Source organism: Xyrauchen texanus, chromosome 34, assembly GCF_025860055.1.
Source record: "Xyrauchen texanus isolate HMW12.3.18 chromosome 34, RBS_HiC_50CHRs, whole genome shotgun sequence".
Lineage (NCBI taxonomy): Eukaryota > Metazoa > Chordata > Actinopteri > Cypriniformes > Catostomidae > Xyrauchen > Xyrauchen texanus.
The window spans coordinates 20,181,038-20,201,218 of record NC_068309.1 but is presented as its reverse complement, the minus strand read 5'-3'; the positions used below and the strand labels follow the sequence as shown (position 1 = coordinate 20,201,218).

Below are 20,181 nucleotides of genomic sequence, written 5' to 3'. Positions count from 1 at the left end.
CGTTCGGACCAGGACGTGTTCATTTTTCAGGTACGGAAGCAGGGCTCTGAGAGCCAAGGCGACCGCTTTCATTTCCAGACAGTTTATATGTAGGCGCTTTTCCGGGTTTGACCAAAAACCGGAGACAGGCCTGCCCTCGTAAAGGGCCCCCCCATCCTATTTTGAAGGCATCTGTCGTGATAATTTTTCTTTGTGTGTTCACGCCCAGACTCACGCCGGTTTGATACCAGTCGACGGCCTTCCAGGGCATCAGGGCTTTTATACAGCCGTGATTCGCTCTGATTAAAAAGTGGCCCGAGCGCCACGCATGAGTGGGGACACGGCTCTTGAGCCTGCGTTGGAGAGGACGCACGTGCAACAATCCTAGCTGGAGTACAGCTGATGCCGAGGCCATGAGACCGAGCATCCTTTGAAATCGTTTGACGGGGGCGCGCGCCCGCTCTGAATGATGTTGCAAGGCGCCGAATAGCGAGCGCGCGCTCTGATGAGAGGTGCGCCGTCATCTGAACTGAGTCTAGCACTATTCCCAGAAAAGAGATATTCTGGCTGGGGGATAGCACGCTCTTTGCAAAATTGATTCTCAGACCCAGGCATTCTAGATGGCCTATAATCCAAGATCTGTGCGTCGTTAACTGACTCTCTGATTGTGCTAGGATTAGCCAATCGTCGAGGTAATTCAGTATTCGCACTCCCCGCTGTCTCAGGGGGGAAAGTGCTGCGTCCATACATTTCGTGAATGTACGGGGGGGCCAATGATAGGCCGAATGGTAGTACTGTGTACTGGTATGACTGTCCCTCGAAAGCGAATCTCAGAAATGGCCTGTGATGAGGCGCTATCGGAATGTGAAAGTAAGCGTCTTTCAAATCCACTGATAGAAACCAATCCCCTGGGTGAACTTGCGCGAGGATATGTTTGGTCGTTAACATTCTGAACGAGCGAATCATTAAAGCTTTGTTCAGATGTCTGAGATCTAGGATGGGGCGGAGGCCACCGTCCTTTTTCGGGACGAGAAAGTAGCGGCTGTAAAAACCCGCCTCGCTCATAGAGGGAGGAACAGTTTCTATAGCGCCCTTCTCTATCAGTTTGAGCACCTCGGTGCGTAGAACATGTGAAACATCTTTCCTCACTTTCGTCTCGACCACCGCTGAAAAGCGGGGTGGTCTGCGAGCGAATTGAAGCGAGTAACCGTGTTTTATTATGTTCAAAACCCATTTCGGCATGTCAGGGATTTTTTTCCCAGGCTTTTGCTCGCACAGATATGGGCTGAATGCTGGCTGGGGGCGTGTCGCAGTGACGTATAGGCCCTGCCGGCGAATTGCCTTGTGCTAACACTGAGCTTACAGCTCTCAGAGGCGCGGGAGCGCGCTGAGCAGCTTTGTTGAGTGCCGAGTGCAGGGGTGCGTGTGAGATTACAGGCACGTGCGCTATCTCCGTAATGCTCGCAGCATGAGCTGGAGAAATGTTTGAAACTTTATAGATAGTGTTTACGGGTGGGGGTGCATACATTGTAATAGGCACGCGCGCCACTTTCATAAAGCTTCCCGTTCTTAGCGGGGAGTTTCTATGCTCGCGGCATGAGCCAGAGAACTGTTTGAAACTGTATGGGCAGCGCTTATGGGTGGGGGTGCATATACCATAGTAGGCACGCGCGCCATTTTCATAAAGCCTCCCGCTCGCGGCAGGGGGTTTTTGGGCATGCATACAGTGTTTGTGTGTAGGGGTGCATGCATGACAGCAGGCACGCGCGCTACCTTTATAGTATTTCCCGCTTTTACTGGGGAAGTGTTTATAACTGTGGGAACAGTGCTTGTGTGTAGTGGTGCATACATGACAATAGGCACACGATCCACATTTATGGGGCGTCCAGCTTGAGCTGGGGAAGTATTCGGCACTGTTTGGACAGTATTGATATGTGGGAATGCGCACTTTAGTGTGGACACGTGACCCCTTAGTGACACAGGCAGAAAATGACTCTTTTTGTGAAAAGGCTGTCATCCTTTTCACCGTCGTCCCCTGACACGCCGAACGAGACGAGACCCTTCGCTTCGGAGGGGTGCTGGTCTGCCTGCTTGAATTGAAGCAGGCAGGGATTCCTCGGGCGGCAGGGATTCCTCGGGTGGTGGTGAAGCACGCGGGGACTGGCCCTGCGTGACGTCACTGAAGTCCGCGTGCTCTGGTGGCCTCCGTGAGCGGCGCTTTTTCTTGCGCGGCTCGAACAGAGGGGAAGGCAGCACGGTGGTAGCAGGCTCGTTCGCGGCGAAGGCGGCAAAGCGAGCGCGCAGCTCAGAGAGGCCCAGTGAGTCACATTCGGGGCATCCACCTCGAGTGAGAGCAGCTTCTGCGTGGTCAGGTCCCAGGCAGCGAGCGCAGAAAATGTGACGGTCCCTGTCAGGAAGAGGGCCTCTGCACGAGGCGCAGGTCGAAGGCATTTGAAACAACGCCTCGAATTTGCTCTTTTACTAAATGACAAAAAAGCGTCGCAGAGGCGAACACTTGCAAAGTAGCTTAGTTAAAGGATATCAAGATGATGCGCGCCGGATGGCGTAGCAGAAGGCTTTGAAGGCGGCTGAAGGCGCCGGCGTCCTCGTAGCAGTCCTGCTGTAGGCTTGTCGACGGCGGGCGAAAAGACTCCAATAATCCGGAGGATCCAGCGAAGAGAAGGTCTTTGCTGAAGGAGATTAAATCTAAAGAACTCTCATGACCGGGCGCCTAATATATAGCCTTAGCCACGCCCATCTTGGCGGGCTCTGAGCGCGCGAGTGCGAAGCGCGCTCATTGGTTGCGCGTTCAGAGTCGCCCCGTCATTGGTTCGAGCAAGTTGCCGCAGCACAGCCAATGACCGAGCTGCCTCGCTCATTGCTGTCTGCTGTGCAGCTGCAATGCGTTTTACATAAAGACTTCAATATTTCTCGAGAAACGGAGTTTTCCCATAGCGTAAGCTTCTTACGCAATAGGAGAGACCTCTCGAGAGGGAACAGGAAATGTTAGCTCCCAGACCGTGACGCATTCCCGGTGACATGTACTGGCCTTAAATATGCGGGCTGTGACATCATTATGATGTGACGCAAGTCACTGATTCAAAGGAGGGTTTAAACTGCCCTGCCACACATCCTTTGGTATTCATGCAGTGTGTGTGTTTGTGTGTGTGTTTTAGGCAGAGAGAGTTTATGAACCCAATCACTGAACTTGAAAATGGTCTTTTATTTCATGCTGGGTGAAATGGCTTTATTATACAGTGGATGTGAATGCAGGCGTGGGATGCTGGCTGACCTATTTATATCATGGCAGCTAACTGAGTTAAGGAATCATTTGAAAGTTCACACTGTGGGTACCACAACGGACACATATTGATTTTTGTGCAACAATGCAAAATTTTCTTACTCATTATTATGATCATGAGAAACACAAAGAGGAAATTAATCATTATATTTTGGTCTACCTGCTATAATCTAACCCCATTACTTGAATCAGCATCATTGCATGGTGAACAGAGCTGGCTCTACTGCAGCTGGGGCACTATCTTTCAATTACAGAACACACCAACCCTCATTCTGTCTGTCTCCTAATGATATCTCCAGGCTGTTTACAAATGTGCCTGCCACAAAATTTATTTCCATACAAATTAACAAGAAATAAGAAATATTTTATTTCAAAGGTATAAGACATGTTTTTAGCATACTGTATGGTGGTTGATGCCGGCTTGTTTTTTGTTTTTAAATTAGGAGATCCAAAGGAGATATTTAACAGAATTTCTGAGCTGACCCCTTCCATACAGTCAAAGTGGATGGGAACCAGGGGCTTCCATGCTCTTGAAAGGACAAAAAAGTAGGGATGTCCTGAGACCGCTATTGGTATCAGAATCGGGTCCGATACCACGTTCATTTATTCATACTTGTACTCATAAAAATGCTCATATACCAAGAACCAATACCATCTGATGTAAGAATATCATTATGTAAACATTCAGCACACAAATTAAAATCCTGTTATGTCCTAGTGAGATTATTTTACTGCAAAAGCTGCAATTTAATTATATAAATATATAGTTTGCTTGAGCGGCACACTTCAAATGTGAGCACTTGTGAATGTGTGGAGACAGTGTTGTGCTGACTGGTGAGACAGTGTTATGGTTCAACTGGTTTTCATGTTAACTAGTGAACTTCTTTTTACACCATATGTTAATCAACGGTGGCAGATTTGTATGCTCCTGTCAGAAGGCAGAAATATGCAATATTTTAAAAAACTTGCAGAGGAAGGAGATTTGAACTCGTCATCAATAACATCTGATCAGCGCAACACTATAGCACATTATCAATTTGAGCTACCAGATGACGTTAAGACATGCCAGCCTCTTTATATTCAACTGAGTCTGTGTTCGGTGTGAGATTGTGCACATTTTCCAGAAATGTGTCCATGCCTCATGCCAATGTCCGTCTTGACGCATTTATGTAAACGTAGTCGGTATGGATGAAAGTGAACGTATATGTTGTTGGACATATCAAATGTTGGACTTGAAGTGTAATTCATGTTGACTTGTAACCAAATTGAGCACTGTTTAGCAGGCTACAACATATAAAGTTTATTAATCTAACAACAATAACAAGGAAACGAGAAAACCATGCACTACTTTTAGATTAATAACTTGAGTAACTTTAAAAGTATTAATGTAATATACAGGGTTCTTACATCTTTTCCAAAGTCAAATTCAAGCACTTTTCAAGCATTTTCAAGGTGCATTTTCAAGCTTTTCCAGCACCTTACAATTGTGGTAAATTATATGTTTACATACGTATACATACTTCATTACATTAAATCAGATGTTATTGTGCAATTAAAAAAAAACATCATACAACAATGTGAAAACAGGTCTCTAGCTTGCAAGCAAATGTGAGTGGAAAATACTGCATGTGAATGTGGAAAATGATTTGGTGCTGCTGAATGTCTGACACCTGTCATCAAAGCTTATCAACTTACACCATCAGAATCAAAACTCCCTATGCATCTAAACTTAAATAAAATTTACGTTTTAAACTGCAAAAGAACAAACAAAAAAAATAATATCGTGGATGACTGACATGTGCGAGTCTGGTTAAACAGTGAAGTATTTTGCTTGATATCACTAAGCTATGTCACCTAGCAATGTACCTGGCTGGCAAAAAAAGATACTTGTGTGACGCACGACGTACGAGTAGGAGCATTTTTTAACTTAAGATTGAGTTATTTCATTGCATATTTTTCTGACCTTTATGACACAACTATTTTGGTGTTTCTACACTAGAGGGCACACACAATTATTTTTGCCATTGAGAAATACATTAACGTTTTGAATGTTATTTTAGACTGTGATGAAATTGAAAGAACTGTAGGGTGACCATATTCAAAACAGTGTTACTATGAATGCAGACTTTAATACAGTGAAAAAGACACTCTATTAGCATAACATGCTAATACACACACACACACACACACACACATACATACATAGGCCTATATATATATATATATATATATATATATATATATATATATATATATATATATATATATAACGGTTTTGTACTGTTGAGTAATAAATTAAGATAAAAATTCAGATATATAAATAATATATAAAAATGTCCAACATTCTTGTGAATGTCCGTGTACTAAAATAAAATATTTTATGCCACGAGTGTGTCATCATTTACTATTACTATTTTTAATGGCCATTGAAAATGAAGCAATGTGATCATTTTACCTGGTCGCAAAAAGTTGTCTTTACCTGATGAACTTTCACCTTTTGCTGACCATTTATGCTTCGCAGAGCTAATGTGTGCCTCTAAATCACTTGCACCTTTATTAGCAAAGACACATAAGTGCCAGCTTTACATGTCATACATTCTGCTTCACACGGATATCCACCTGGACGAAAGCATGGGAATTTGTGTTGCAAATATTCTGTACATTTTCGTAAACTTTCGTTTGGGCATTGTTTCCAATCAGCTTTAATTTGCTGCTGTCAAGCAACTGTTTGATGCTGAACACAACAACGCTTTGCGCGTTCCCGGATAGACTGACAGGCAGGAATTTGGCCAATAGTTGCTGTAAGCCTCTTACACACACAATGAAGTATTAGACCAGATGCACATCATAATGCAAGTAAAGCCGAATCCAGGATATTTTCTCAAATTTAGAAATCCCGGCCGGACGCTTTTTTTAAGATCCCAAAAAAGAGGACGTATGGTCACCCTAAAGAACGGCAAATCTCAATGTTATTCGCATACCGCAGTTCGGGAAACACTGATATAATGAAAACGAGCAGCGACGTTCCCAATCACTGAAACGGAAGACTTCAGTCTAGCGCGAGCTCACTATGCACTCTCACATAAACTCCCGTTATAATCACTGAATCGAACTGTCTAAACTGCTAAATGAATCTCTTATTTACGTCTTATCTGCACTTTGTTGTTTATGATGAGATAATTCACGAGGGTGCCGAACTCAACACTCACTACTCATGAGTACTTTTAAATGAGCTACTCTTACTTGAGTAGCTTTTAGGACAGGGGCTTTTAATCTACTCAAACTACATTTTTTAAGAAGTAACTGCCATCATTCATAAAGCCATACTGAGTTTATTAGTGTGTGACGATTTCGGGACGAACCCGCACTTAATTATTGTATGAATGAATGAGACCAACCAATCAGGAGACAGACAGAGGATGAAGCAACGAGTATAAAAAGGGAGCGGAAAGGAAATGAAGGGAGTTCGGTAAACGAGAAGGCAGAAGTGGAACAGTCAGCAGTCATAGCTCAAGTTATCTTCATTCACGCTTGAATCTTCCTCTTGCTACTAAGAGTTATGTGTGGAAGGAACGTTACGGGTGAAGCGGGTTGACTCGGATCACCTGTGTGGAGCGTCTGCAGCGCACGCTGTTTCCAAGTTTGTCAACGGCGAGAGAACGAGCCAAAGAGGGTTTTTCTTGCCGCATATCTTTGGAGCCTTTCGGATATCAACTGCCACGCGTTGATCGTCCCTAAAACCTTGCCGTCTCAGGTACTCACACCAAACTCAAGCCCTGAAATCTTCAACGTTGGGGGTGTGCATTCACGACAGTGACTGATGAACATAACATTATACACCTCCCCACGACTGCACACACAAACACACACATACGTGCTTAATCCACGCACAGTGCGTGCGCTTTTGTTTTGTTGTTGTTTGGTTACATGATTATGTTTTTGAGAATGACGATCTGCATTTGAATGCAAATGTGCGTGCTCTTGCGGTACTAATTTGCATTTGTGGACTCTTTCCGAAATCTTGGACTAAGCATTAATGTGAACCTACACCACCCAACCTTCATTCATTGTGAACTGTCAATATACCAAACTTCATGTGTGAAATGTTACTACTTCTGTTTGTTTTGAACAAAAACGAAGAATATAAATATTTACTTCGAACCCCTTCTGTTTTGTATGGGTTATTCTATCTTTTGTTTTGTGTGTAACTGGTGGCCTTTGAGCTATCCGGCCTAACCATTGAATGTGGTAGACTAAATCTACCTGGCACCCGAAATAAATAATTTCGAATTTAAAGAATCTTTTTACAAGGGTGTGCCACCGTTACATAAGTGGCACCCAAACAGGGACTTGAACCTTTCTTTTGTTCTTTAGTAGATAACTCAGACTCAGATATTTTTATACTTGTGGGGTTATATTGTTATATTGTTTGACTTTTGAATGTGAATTCGAATATTTTTTGTGAAAATGTGTGACTATTATTCTGTGAAAAAAGGTGTTCAAAGGAACTGATTTATTTTGTTTTTGGTTATGTTTTTTTCTTTTTTTTTTATCCCTCAGGCTAGCAAATGTGAAGGCTAGGCCTATGTTAAATCGCTGTGGGGGATATTGAACATTGTGAGGTTTTTTTTGTGTGACTTACATACACACCACACCCATTGAAAGATAGTACTTTTATTCAGCATTCTATACATTGACTGATATAATATATATATATACACTATACCTATGGCCACAAAACCACCCTCTCCATCCACTTTGGTGGATATCGATTCTCCTCTGGACATCCCTACTCCATGTGGACTAACAGGGCGACAGCAAAATGTGCAACAATTCAGTCAACCGCCAAGCACTTCCATGTTCCACTCTTCATCCATACTGCCCCCCCCAAGCTCCACAGGAATGGAATGTCCGTTTTGCTTCTACACCACCTACTGATAACCTTCGGGTCCAAGGCCAATCCTGGGGGCTGGAACTAGATCCTATGCATCTGTGCACCCCATCTGAAACCTCTTTTCCAGAAATACAACATGGCTTACCTGGTTCCCTACCTGGTTTCTTTCCCACGCCTGGAAAAGAAATACATCATCTCACCACACAACTACAAGGGAATTGGGATCGTATATTTGAAGGACAAAAAAATCAAGAAAAGACTGTGAGTGAACTTACCCATGAAATAAAACTACTAACTTCTCACACTGGTGGGCAACTGGATGTTTTGACTTCAAAAATGGATTCCAACTATCAACAACTCTTCACCACCTTAACTGCAACAAAACAAGAAGAAACTGAGACTGATCAATTAATTAAAGCCATGCGAATACTACTACCAGAGAAACTACAAAAAACTGAAGCTACCATGAGTACTGAATTCCGCTTTATGATGGAACAACTACAACTGGAGTTACAGCAGGACATCAAGAATACCCAGCGAATTTTGCAAAAAGATCATGAGCAACTTTCTGCAGAAGTTACCAGAGGTAATATCAAGATAAACGAACTGGACAAGAAGGTCACTGAACTTCAACTTGAAATGAACAGTTTAAAAACAATTAAGGAAGATCGAGAAAGCCAAAGTGAGTCCTCCTCTACAACCACCCCCCCTACCGTACCCGCTCTACCAACAGTAAGTCCTGCACATCTAACTCCTGCCATTAAAAGTGACCATTTAAGATTGACTTTTCCTACCTTTGGAAGATCATCTGATGACACAGACCCACTACTATATCTAGCACAATGTCAAGACTTCCTAGCATTGCACCCTCTTGCCGACATTGACATTTTAGCAACTTTTCGCACAGTCCTACATGGCACAGCACGAGACTGGTGGGAGGTCGCCAGATCTTCAATAACCACTTGGGATGAATTTGAAACTTCTTTTCTTTCTGCTTTTCTATCAGAAGATTGGCGGAACGAGTCCGTACTCGAACACAAGGAAAAAAAGAGACAATTCGAGATTTTGCTTTCACATATCGAGCCCTGTGTAAACGGTGGAAACCAACCTTAACAGAAACCGAGGTGGTTAAATTGATTCTCAAAAACATAAAACCTCACCTGGCCAGCCAGTTACGTAGCCGTGTCACCACAGTGGAAGAACTCGTAAAGTTGGGTCATCAACTGGAGAAAGATTACGAGCAACAACCGCAACATGGAACTCATGTGAGTAACCCATCATTTCCAGTTGTGGTACAAAAATCCACCAACAGAACTGCTGACAAATCCTCTTCTGTCCGATGCTGGAGATGTAAAGGATATCACGCACCGGGTAACTGTCCTCATTATTCATCCACTTCTGAGAATCAACAGCACCTACTGGGTAATAAAAGGACATTTCAACCCCACAAACATGGTAGTCAACCAACCAGTAATGCTGTAACTGCTACAACCTTACCTAAAAAGCAAACAACCACAAACTTACCTTCACCACCTCCTCCTATCATTCCGCCACAGTTAGTAGTACCTGTCTGCATTGGTGTTTGGGCAGGAAAAGCTATTGTAGATACAGGAGCAAGTTATACTATGGTGCATGAAAATGTATGGAGAAAACTTACCTCACATGATAAACTGCAACCTTGGACTTTAGGGCCTCTGTATCTGGCCAATGGTGAAGCTGAAGTACCTTTGGGATGGATACATCAGCAAATTTCCCTACACGATTATTCATTTACGTTACCCATTGCTGTCTTGTCTTCCAAAGCCCTCGCCTATTCTGTAGTTTTGGGTTTGGACTTCATATTTTTCAGTGGCATGCAAATCAACGTCATTGACCGACAGTACTTCTTCAAGTCAAATCCAGAAGAACAATATTCATTTCAACCTGGAAATGCCAATGTTCCTTCAAGTAGCTCACAACGACAAAAAACGTCAGGCTGCGGAGTTTGTCCCTATTAAGTGCCATACCTCCTCAACCCACACTTGTATTGCCATCTTTTGAGAACACTGATGTAAGTCTGATTGAATATGCTGTGAATAAAGCTTGCTTGCCTCCAGATGGTAAACATCAGCTACAGGAACTCCTGGAGATGAACTCTCAAGTATGCACACTTCAACTTGGTCGCACTAATGTTCTGCAACATTTCATCTACACAAGTCAACAAGTACCCGTTAAACAGAAACCTTACCGCATGTCTCCTGTCAAGCAAGCTTTGGTAAAGGAACAACTGGAAGAAATGCTCAAGACAGGAATTGTAGAACCTTCACACTCAGGTTGGGCCTCTCCGGTCGTTCTTGTTCCCAAGAAGAACGGGAGCATGAGATTTTGTGTGGATTACCGGAAGTTAAATGCCATAACCGAAACAGATGCTTACCCTCTGCCAAACATTGCAGAGATCCTTGAATCACTTTCAGGGGCAGCCATTTTTTCCACAGTAGACCTCAACAGTGGGTACTGGCAAGTGGCTATGGACCCCTCAAGTAAACACAAAACTGCTTTCATCACTCCTTTAGGACTCTTCCAATTTAACGTTATGCCTTATGGGCTCAGAAACGCCCCAGCGACCTTCCAAAGGTTAATGGAGACGGTTTTGGGAAAGTTGCGAGGAGAACTGTGTTTTGTCTACATAGATGATATAATCATTTATTCATCAAACCTAACTCAGCATCTACAAGACCTACAGACTGTCTTCCACAGGCTACACGAAGCGGGATTGACTGTCAATTTAAAAAAGAGTAAGTTCTGCCTCCAAGAGATTTCGTTCCTTGGGCATGTTGTGAGTACGCAAGGTATTATGGCGGACCCAAGCAAAGTTGAGGCCATACGGTCTTATCCAGTACCTACCAACCTCAAAGAGGTACAGCGGTTTCTTGGACTAGCCGGATGGTACCATCGATTTGTGGCAAATTTCTCACAAATTGCAGAACCCATTAATGAACTGAAAAAGAATGGGAAGAAATTTAATTGGTCAGATCAATGTCAACAGTCATTTGAACAGCTCAAGATATGTTTGTCCTCCCCTCCCATCCTTAGTCATCCAAATCTGCAGCATCCTTTCACAGTATACACAGACGCAAGTGACACAGGCTTAGGAGCTGTGTTAACTCAAAGAAAGGAACAAGGAATGGAAGAAGTAATAGCTTACGCAAGCAGAAGTTTAAACCCAGCAGAAACGAACTACTCTGTCACAGAAAAAGAGTGTCTGGCAGTCATCTGGGCGTTAGAGAAATGGCAACATTACCTTGAGTACAGGATGTTCACAGTAGTGACTGATCACTCTGCCCTTCAGTGGGTAATGTCCTCGACGAAAACCACAGGTCGTCTCATCCGATGGGCCCTGCGGTTACAAAAGTTTGACTTTGTCATAGAATACAGAAAAGGAAAATTAAATGCAGCACCTGATGCCCTTTCCAGAATCACCAACTTACCTGCATGCAATGTGTTCACCAGCCTGAAGAAGGAAGTTGACTTTCCACTTACCGCAATGGACCTATGGGTAGAACAACATAAGGACCCTGAAATTCAAAAGATTTTCAAAAGAATCGCAGAGAACAAGCACGATACACCTGAACAATTTGAGATTGTGGAAGACAAGTTGTATCTCAAGACTCAACTGGGCAAAGGACAAGTTCAGTACCGAATGTACTTACCTAAAAGCCTTATTCCTGAAATTCTCCAGCATTACCATTCAGATCCTTTGAGTGGACATGGGGGTATCTTTAAAACTTACAAACGTCTACAGGATGTTGTCTTCTGGCCTAAAATGTGGACAAATGTCAAGAATTATGTTAAAAGTTGTAAGAAGTGTCAAACCTACAAGTATGATAATCGAAAACCTGCAGGCAAGTTACAACCTATCACTGTCACACGACCCATGGAAATGTTGGGAGTGGATATCATGGGACCATTGCCCAGCAGCAGCCCACACCGTCACGAATATCTTCTAGTCTGTGTAGACTATTTCTCTCGGTGGGTGGAAATGTTCCCAATGCGTAAAGCAAATGCACAAACCATTGCTCTGATTCTCCGGAAAGAAATTCTTACCCGTTGGGGTGTGCCAGACTTTATCTTATCCGATCGAGGAACCCAATTCGTCTCATCACTTTTCAAGGAATTGTGTTTAAAGTGGAACATTGCACAGAAATTGACGACAGCGTACCATCCACAGACAAACATGACGGAGAGAGTAAACCGCACATTAAAATGTATGATTGCCTCTTACCTGGAGGAAAACCACAAGAGATGGGACCAATACATACCCGAGCTTCGTTTCGCTGTCAACTCTGCCGTCCAAGAGAGTATTGGAATGTCACCTGCCGAATTACAAATGGGCCGCAAGCTCCAAGGTCCGATGGACAAACTGCTTCAGCCTCAAGGAAACAACCTCTCACCATCTGATCCATCTTACGATGTCATAACACACATAGCTCAGCTGCAGGAAAGAGCTAAAGAGAATTGCATACGAGCGAAGAAACGCCAACTACGAAACTACAATAAAAACAGACGAGAAGTTCTGTTCAAGGAACAGGATCGCGTTTGGCTGAGGAACTTTCCCCAATCCAGCGCTCAACACAATTTCAGTGCTAAATTGGCACCCAAGTGGAAAGGACCATATCGGGTACTCCAGCAGATGGGTCCCATTAACTATCAAATAGTTCTGGAATCTACAGGCGAAGATGTTCGAGTTACTCATGTCTGTAATTTGAAACCATGCTATCCCACCGCTGCTGATTTAGAGTTCTATGGTAAACAAAGACTCCAGGAACTTTTTCAAGAATCCTCAGATGAAGATACAGAATTCCGGGGATTTTAAAGCATATAACTCCCACAAACCTTGAGGTCGTTTTTCCCAGCGGGGGGGAATGTGACGATTTCGGGACGAACCCGCACTTAATTATTGTATGAATGAATGAGACCAACCAATCAGGAGACAGACAGAGGATGAAGCAACGAGTATAAAAAGGGAGCGGAAAGGAAATGAAGGGAGTTCGGTAAACGAGAAGGCAGAAGTGGAACAGTCAGCAGTCATAGCTCAAGTTATCTTCATTCACGCTTGAATCTTCCTCTTGCTACTAAGAGTTATGTGTGGAAGGAACGTTACGGGTGAAGCGGGTTGACTCGGATCACCTGTGTGGAGCGTCTGCAGCGCACGCTGTTTCCAAGTTTGTCAACGGCGAGAGAACGAGCCAAAGAGGGTTTTTCTTGCCGCGTATCTTTGGAGCCTTTCGGATATCAACTGCCACGCGTTGATCGTCCCTAAAACCTTGCCGTCTCAGGTACTCACACCAAACTCAAGCCCTGAAATCTTCAACGTTGGGGGTGTGCATTCACGACAGTGACTGATGAACATAACATTATACACCTCCCCACGACTGCACACACAAACACACACATACGTGCTTACTCAATCCACGCACAGTGCGTGCGCTTTTGTTTTGTTGTTGTTTGGTTACATGATTATGTTTTTGAGAATGACGATCTGCATATGAATGTAAATGTGCGTGTTCTAGCGGTACTAACACACATACACCCATACGTGCTCACTCAATCCACGCACAGTGCGTGCGCTTTTGTTTTGTTGTTGTTTGGTTACATGATTATGTTTTTGAGAATGACGATCTGCATATGAATGTAAATGTGCGTGTTCTAGCGGTACTAACACACATACACCCATACGTGCTCACTCAATCCACGCACAGTGCGTGCGCTTTTGTTTTGTTGTTGTTTGGTTACATGATTATGTTTTTGAGAATGACGATCTGCATTTGAATGCAAATGTGCGTGCTCCTGCGGTACTAATTTGCATTTGTGGACTCTTTCCGAAATCTTGGACTAAGCATTAATGTGAACCTACACCACCCAACCTTCATTCATTGTGAACTGTCAATATACCAAACTTCATGTGTGAAATGTTACTACTTCTGTTTGTTTTGAACAAAAACGAAGAATATAAATATTTACTTCGAACCCCTTCTGTTTTGTATGGGTTATTCTATCTTTTGTTTTGTGTGTAACTGGTGGCCTTTGAGCTATCCGGCCTAACCATTGAATGTGGTAGACTAAATCTACCTGGCACCCGAAATAAATAATTTCGAATTTAAAGAATCTTTTTACAAGGGTGTGCCACCGTTACAAGTGCAAACATGCTCACTAGGCTTGGGTCTCAATATTGACATTATTGTAGGTCGTCATCATAAGATCAGAAATCAAGTAGCCAAAATTACCCTTTGTCAATCAGTTTACTACACAGTCATTTTAACATTTAATGACATAGTTTGTCATGTTGGCATGCATTGTGTTTATGTGTCAAATAGTGTAACCATTTGTACCAGACTGCAGACTATTCAGACTATATTTGTGCAAACTTCAAAAGGACATGTGTACAACTGCATCAGAAAAGGTCTTGCTCAAATAAAGGCAATCAAAAACACCTTGGAGTTGGTTTCTTTGTTTTTATGGAAACTTTGAAGGGCGAGATCTGACCACTTCATCTCTTGCTCTTTGACTGACTCAGTCGATCCACCGTTGTCTTGCTCTGCTTCTGGAAGTTCACTCTAGGTAAGAAAAAAGAATTAAAGGAATATTCCAGGTTCAATACAAGTTAAGCTCAATCTACAGCATTTTTGGCATAATGCTGATAACTACAAAAATGTATTTTGACTTGTCCTCCCTTTTCTTTGAAAAAAGCAAAAATTGAGTTCCAGTGTGGCACTTACAATGGAAGTAAATGGGCCAATCTCTTAACATTACTTTTAAAACAATGAATATTTTATAGACAAGACATAAACAATATGCATGATTTTAGTGTGATAAAATAACTTACCAATGTTTTCTGTGTAAAGTTATAGCCAATTTTACAACCTCACAACCATGATGATGTAATGTCAACAAAGCTTAAAATGACAATTTAAACTACTCTGTGGCTCAAATAATACATTAGTTTTAACAGAAGAATGAATGTGCGTTTTTATAAAATCAAAAGTTTCACATTTCTGCCTTTAAACCCTCCAAAAATCAGCCCCTTTTACTTCCATTGTAAGTGCCTCACTGTCACTTCGATTGTTTTCTTTTTTTTTCTAAGAAATAGAGGGACATGACAAAATATGTTTTGTGTGGCCATCAACATTATGCCACAAATGCTGTTGATATTAGTTTAAATTACACCATACATATCGATTGTGGGTACTTTCAATTGGTAAAACACAATATATAAAGAACATACTGTATATAAAGAATATGTGGAATATTGCCATGACTATTAGGATGGGTATCGATACCCGATTCGATTCCAATTCAAAAGCTCTTGATTCGATTTCAAGTCAATGTCGATGTCGCGTGTAATCTTGGCTTTATATAGAGACTTTTCATGCAATCATTCTACAGACAAACGTCCCAGGAACAATTTTGCCCAACGATGACGTCAGGTTATAAGCAGTGATTTAACAAATAAACTGATTTACCAGTGGGATTGTCACATCCTCATATGGCAGTCTGTCTTCTCTCCAGGCATCATCTGTGAGATCAAGAACTCTTCCATCTCCCTGCACCTCACTATCCATCTGGACTGTTCAACGGCACACAAATATCAAACTTAGTTTGAAACACTGAATCGTAACTTGGAGATATGTGATGTATTATTGTGCAGTAATGCACTATTATCATAAAAGCTCTCTAAAGGCTCTCCGTAAAAGGAATTATTTTGCACACAGACCGTTGTTACGTCGCTTTCTGATGACGACATCATATTCTCTAACTTTTATTTTATTTTTAAGTGTTATAATCACAACGATATCCATGCATAACACACATATGTAACCCGATTAACGTGGATAAAGCAATTAAAAAATTGCGATGTTTCTTTAAGTGATTCCGCTACATCAATCTGTAACGCCATGACCAGATCTCGCATCTGTCCAATGAAATGTCAAGAAATTGGCTCACCCGGTGAGGAAGTGAGCCGCTATTGGCTGCGTCGCGATTTTAGGATTAAATGGTTTCTACGGAGTGATTGAACTTACTCTCGTTATTTCCTTCTCTGGTGTGTCTACGACGACACCTTTACAGGTGAGATAATTTTTCATACATTTATAGTATTCAGTCTAATGGCCATTTGTTATTCTTATGAATAGTTATCAATACTGCGTTTATTCTGATTCCCTTTGTCTTCAGGGAAACTGCATTATTGCTCGCAAGTTTGGGTGAATAACGTGTCATTTTCAAATGTTCCTCTCAATATTCTTTTAAATCATGCATTTTTATGATAAAAACAAAAAAACGGCAGCGATGCTCAGGTTTTGAAATCGGGTCCTATTTTGCTTCGAAATCAAATGAAACAAACAAGAAATGTTTTGCATATAGAAAATGAAGCCTATTATAAGGGCTTCATTATTTTATCATTTATTTATTTATTTTTACATTATTTTCATGACAGTTACGCACATTACATATTATACATAATAAATAATATTATATAATAATAATTAATACTCAATGCACTTTACATAGTTTAGGGGGGAAATCTCCTCAACCACCACCAGCACTTTGTTTATATGTACTGCCTTTCATTTCCCCTGATTTTAATTAATAAATAAATAATTCTACAACCGTATATTTTTATTATAATACAGTAAAAAGAAAATGACTGTTATGGTATTGAGAGTCCTTGTTAAAAAGGAAAATGTCCAGATGCGTTATGGAAATTAAAATTGATTTCCTGACAATAATGTCACAATGCAAAAAAAAAATAAAAATGTAGGCTTAATTTTTGTATGCAAAATGTACTTTTATTATTAATTGTTATTATTATTTGGGGTTAAATATGACCAGAAACTTTTGGTGACAGTTTTGGTTAGAATCACCCCCCTAAAATTTTTTTTTGCCTATTATTCATGTATTATAGTGAGTTAACCACACTTTTTACTATCTCATAGGGTTAAAGATGGACCTTGTGCTGAACGTTGCAGATTATTACTTCTTCACTCCATATGTATACCCCTCATCATGGCCTGAGGACCAGCCTCTGCGACAGATCATCAGCTTGATGGTGGTCACCAACCTGGGCGCTGTGATCCTGTATTTAGGCCTGGGTTCATTAAGCTACTTTTTCATTTTTGACCACAAATTGAAGCAGCACCCTCAATTTCTGGAGGTTTGTTGATCCATTCAGCTATATGTTTATGATCTGAAATAAAAGGAGTGCATTTAAGTTTAGGAGTGTAACCTTTATTTCCCCCCACAGAACCAGGTGCAACGAGAAATAAAGTACGCATTGTGGTCTCTGCCCTGGATCAGCATACCCACAGTTGCATTGTTTTTTGCCGAGGTTAGAGGCTACAGCAAACTGTATGACAATGTTGACGAATCACCGCTTGGTAAGAGAGCAGGGATATATTTAGTTATGTCAATCAAAGTTCATTTTAAATGAGCACTATGTAAACATGTCCTTTTGCTTTATCAGCTGGGTTGTAGTTAATATTCAAGTAAAAAGCAAGTTAAATAAAGAGTGAGTTTTAATGCACTGAAAGAAAACCATACCAGACACATTAAAAATGATTGAAATGAAATCAAACACACAAACAGCCTTAATGTTAGAATATGCTATTGCTGCAGGCTGTCAGATGTGCTTTGGGTGAGCTTGTTGCTATGGGCATAACCATCTCATAATGTTTTTGCTTGTTTTCTTGGTTGGACAGGGCTGATTTTCAGCATGGTGTCCTTCCTTTTTTTTACTGACATGTGCATTTACTGGATTCATAGATTCCTTCATCACAAGTTGATATATAAGGTAAATAAAACATTAAAAGCAGTTTATACTGTATACGTATAAGTAATATACTGCATGGAATCTATTTAGCCAAATTTGAAAACTGATCATTCAGAAATTGTAATACATTGAATTTTTGTTTCTTAAACATGATGGCTAATTTGATATATTTAATCATTTCAAATACAAATGAGAGTGTAGTACTGTCAACTCTATGTAATTTTACAATATTTAAATCCTATTTGCATATTTTCCAAAGATAAAAACAATAAAAATGTGATATTCACATGCTTTTTCAACTTTTCCCTAATACTCAGTATTTTCACAAACCGCACCACATTTGGAAGATACCATCTCCATTTGCCAGCCACGCTTTCCACCCTGTGGACGGATTTCTTCAGGGTCTACCCTACCACATCTACCCCTTTTTCTTCCCTTTACACAAGGTGCTGTATTTAGCCCTGTACGTGTTTGTCAACATATGGACCGTCTCCATTCATGATGGGGACTACCGCATCCCCAGCCTGTTTGAGAATGTCATTAATGGTTCAGCACACCACACAGACCACCACCTCTTCTTTGACTACAACTATGGGCAGTACTTCACCTTGTGGGACCGCCTTGGAAGCTCTTACCGGTACCCTTCTGCGCTGATGGGAAAGGGGCCGCATGACCACATCAAGAAATTAATGACAGAAGGGAAGCTGAACTCAAATGGTGTAAATAGGCACAACAATAATAATAATTGTGCTCATGTCAAGAAAGAGTAGGTAGACACTCAAAAACATGAATATGTTTTTAAATGTAAGTTTTCTACCCTTAAAATATGTCTTAATTCATATAAGGATCTAAAATTCTTCAGAAATAATCAGTTATGCATAAAATGTGTTTACTGTTGCCAAAAAGAAACATGCACAATATGTCTATCATCGCCATATAAAAACATTCACTATGGCTACCCAGTTGATACTCTTTTGTTTGCGTGCAACTTAATATGAATCATTACCCATCATTACTAAAATGAGTATTTACCAGGCTGATCCGTCCCGTAAGCGTCTATAATTTTGCTGTCTTAAACATTCAAAGAATATTAAAACACTGTCAGTACTAACCCTTGCCTTTACATGACCCCGGTTCACCTTTCTTATAGCAGTATGCTGTCTTTAAAGTAAATTCGAATTTAGCTGTGTTTATCTGATCAAAGTTAAGGGCTTTCTGATTTACAGTCATCTTATTTTAAAGGGAAGCTGTAATCTCTGGTATGCTTTTGATATGATATGCACATTCTTTCCAAATAAAATGGAGTATATTTAATGGGTGTTGTAGTTGTTTCGTCTCTTAAATTCATTGACAGTGGACTTATAAATACTAGCTGTCAATGCTATTAAAATATACATTTATTTATACTGTAAATCTGAGTTCAAGTCAGGTTGTATTATCCTATACACATTCTTCAAACTGATAGACACCTCGGCTGGGGAGAAGAAAGCTGTATCGCTCAAGTTACACAATTGTTGACAGTGGACTTTGCAGCTTTGATACAAGAGTTGTATTGTCCTTTTATAGCTTAGCAACGGAGTACAATGTGGTACACAGTAGAGGGCGCTGTTTAATCAAACTTTATTCAGTCATTTGTGATGAGAAATGAAGTTCTGTAGAGGAAACGTACCTTTTCTGTTCAGTTTCTTTGTAGTTTTCTTGACAAACTAATGCCGTGGAAAGGGGCATCTGTATCAGAATTCTAATGAATATATTTCTACCTATTATGAACATCCAAGACATGCATTATGGCAAAATCATGCTCAAGTTAATAGCTAGATAAACATTTTGCCAAGCTAATTAGTGGCTGTAGCAACCATTTATTATTTGTTACAATATATAATAAGGGATTAACGTAAGAACAAATTTGCAAGTAGTTTAATCAATTGTTGAAGATGTTTGCAAAATGTTCCCAAATTCAATTAAGCTGGTGAGTGTTACATGTGCATCTGTGAGTGTGTGATGTCTGATGTACATGAGCAGGGTACCTTTTGGTCTTTATGCTGTGGCTTTTATAAAAACAGAAGATTGTTTTATCCTTCATTCTTTTAATTAATTTACTTAAAGGAATATTTCAGGTTCAATACAAGTTAAGCTCAAGCGACAGCATTTTTGGCACAATGTTGAATATTATATTGAATGTTGAATAATTGAAATTATTGGGGC

General features: G+C 41.0%; 2 protein-coding genes across 2 annotated transcripts in view; one reads left to right on the top strand and one right to left on the bottom strand.

Annotated features, from left to right (window-relative positions):
• anapc13 (anaphase promoting complex subunit 13) overlaps nucleotides 1-14,663 on the bottom strand; it is a 34,333-nt gene extending 19,670 nt beyond the window's left edge. The window contains exon 1 of the mRNA XM_052103787.1: nucleotides 14,645-14,663. The gene's annotated coding sequence lies outside the window, so the exon portion shown is untranslated. The remainder of the gene's footprint in view (nucleotides 1-14,644) is intronic.
• A 1,495-nt stretch (nucleotides 14,664-16,158) lies between these two features.
• On the top strand, nucleotides 16,159-19,290 carry LOC127627427 (lathosterol oxidase-like). The gene is made up of 5 exons (XM_052103779.1): nucleotides 16,159-16,277; nucleotides 17,144-17,361; nucleotides 17,452-17,584; nucleotides 17,906-17,997; nucleotides 18,294-19,290. The coding sequence occupies exons 2-5, from the start codon at nucleotides 17,152-17,154 to the stop codon at nucleotides 18,744-18,746; spliced, it is 888 nt and encodes a 295-aa protein (XP_051959739.1). The 5' UTR covers nucleotides 16,159-16,277; nucleotides 17,144-17,151; the 3' UTR covers nucleotides 18,747-19,290.
• Nucleotides 19,291-20,181: the final 891 nt, after the last annotated feature.

Coding starts and splice junctions, on each gene's coding strand:
- LOC127627427 (XM_052103779.1), top strand. CDS start 17,152: ATGGACCTTGTGCTGAACGTTGCAGATTATTACTTCTTCACTCCATAT. Junction 17,362..17,451: donor AGCACCCTCAATTTCTGGAG/GTTTGTTGATCC, acceptor TTCCCCCCACAG/AACCAGGTGCAACGAGAAAT. Junction 17,585..17,905: donor TGTTGACGAATCACCGCTTG/GTAAGAGAGCAG, acceptor TTGGTTGGACAG/GGCTGATTTTCAGCATGGTG.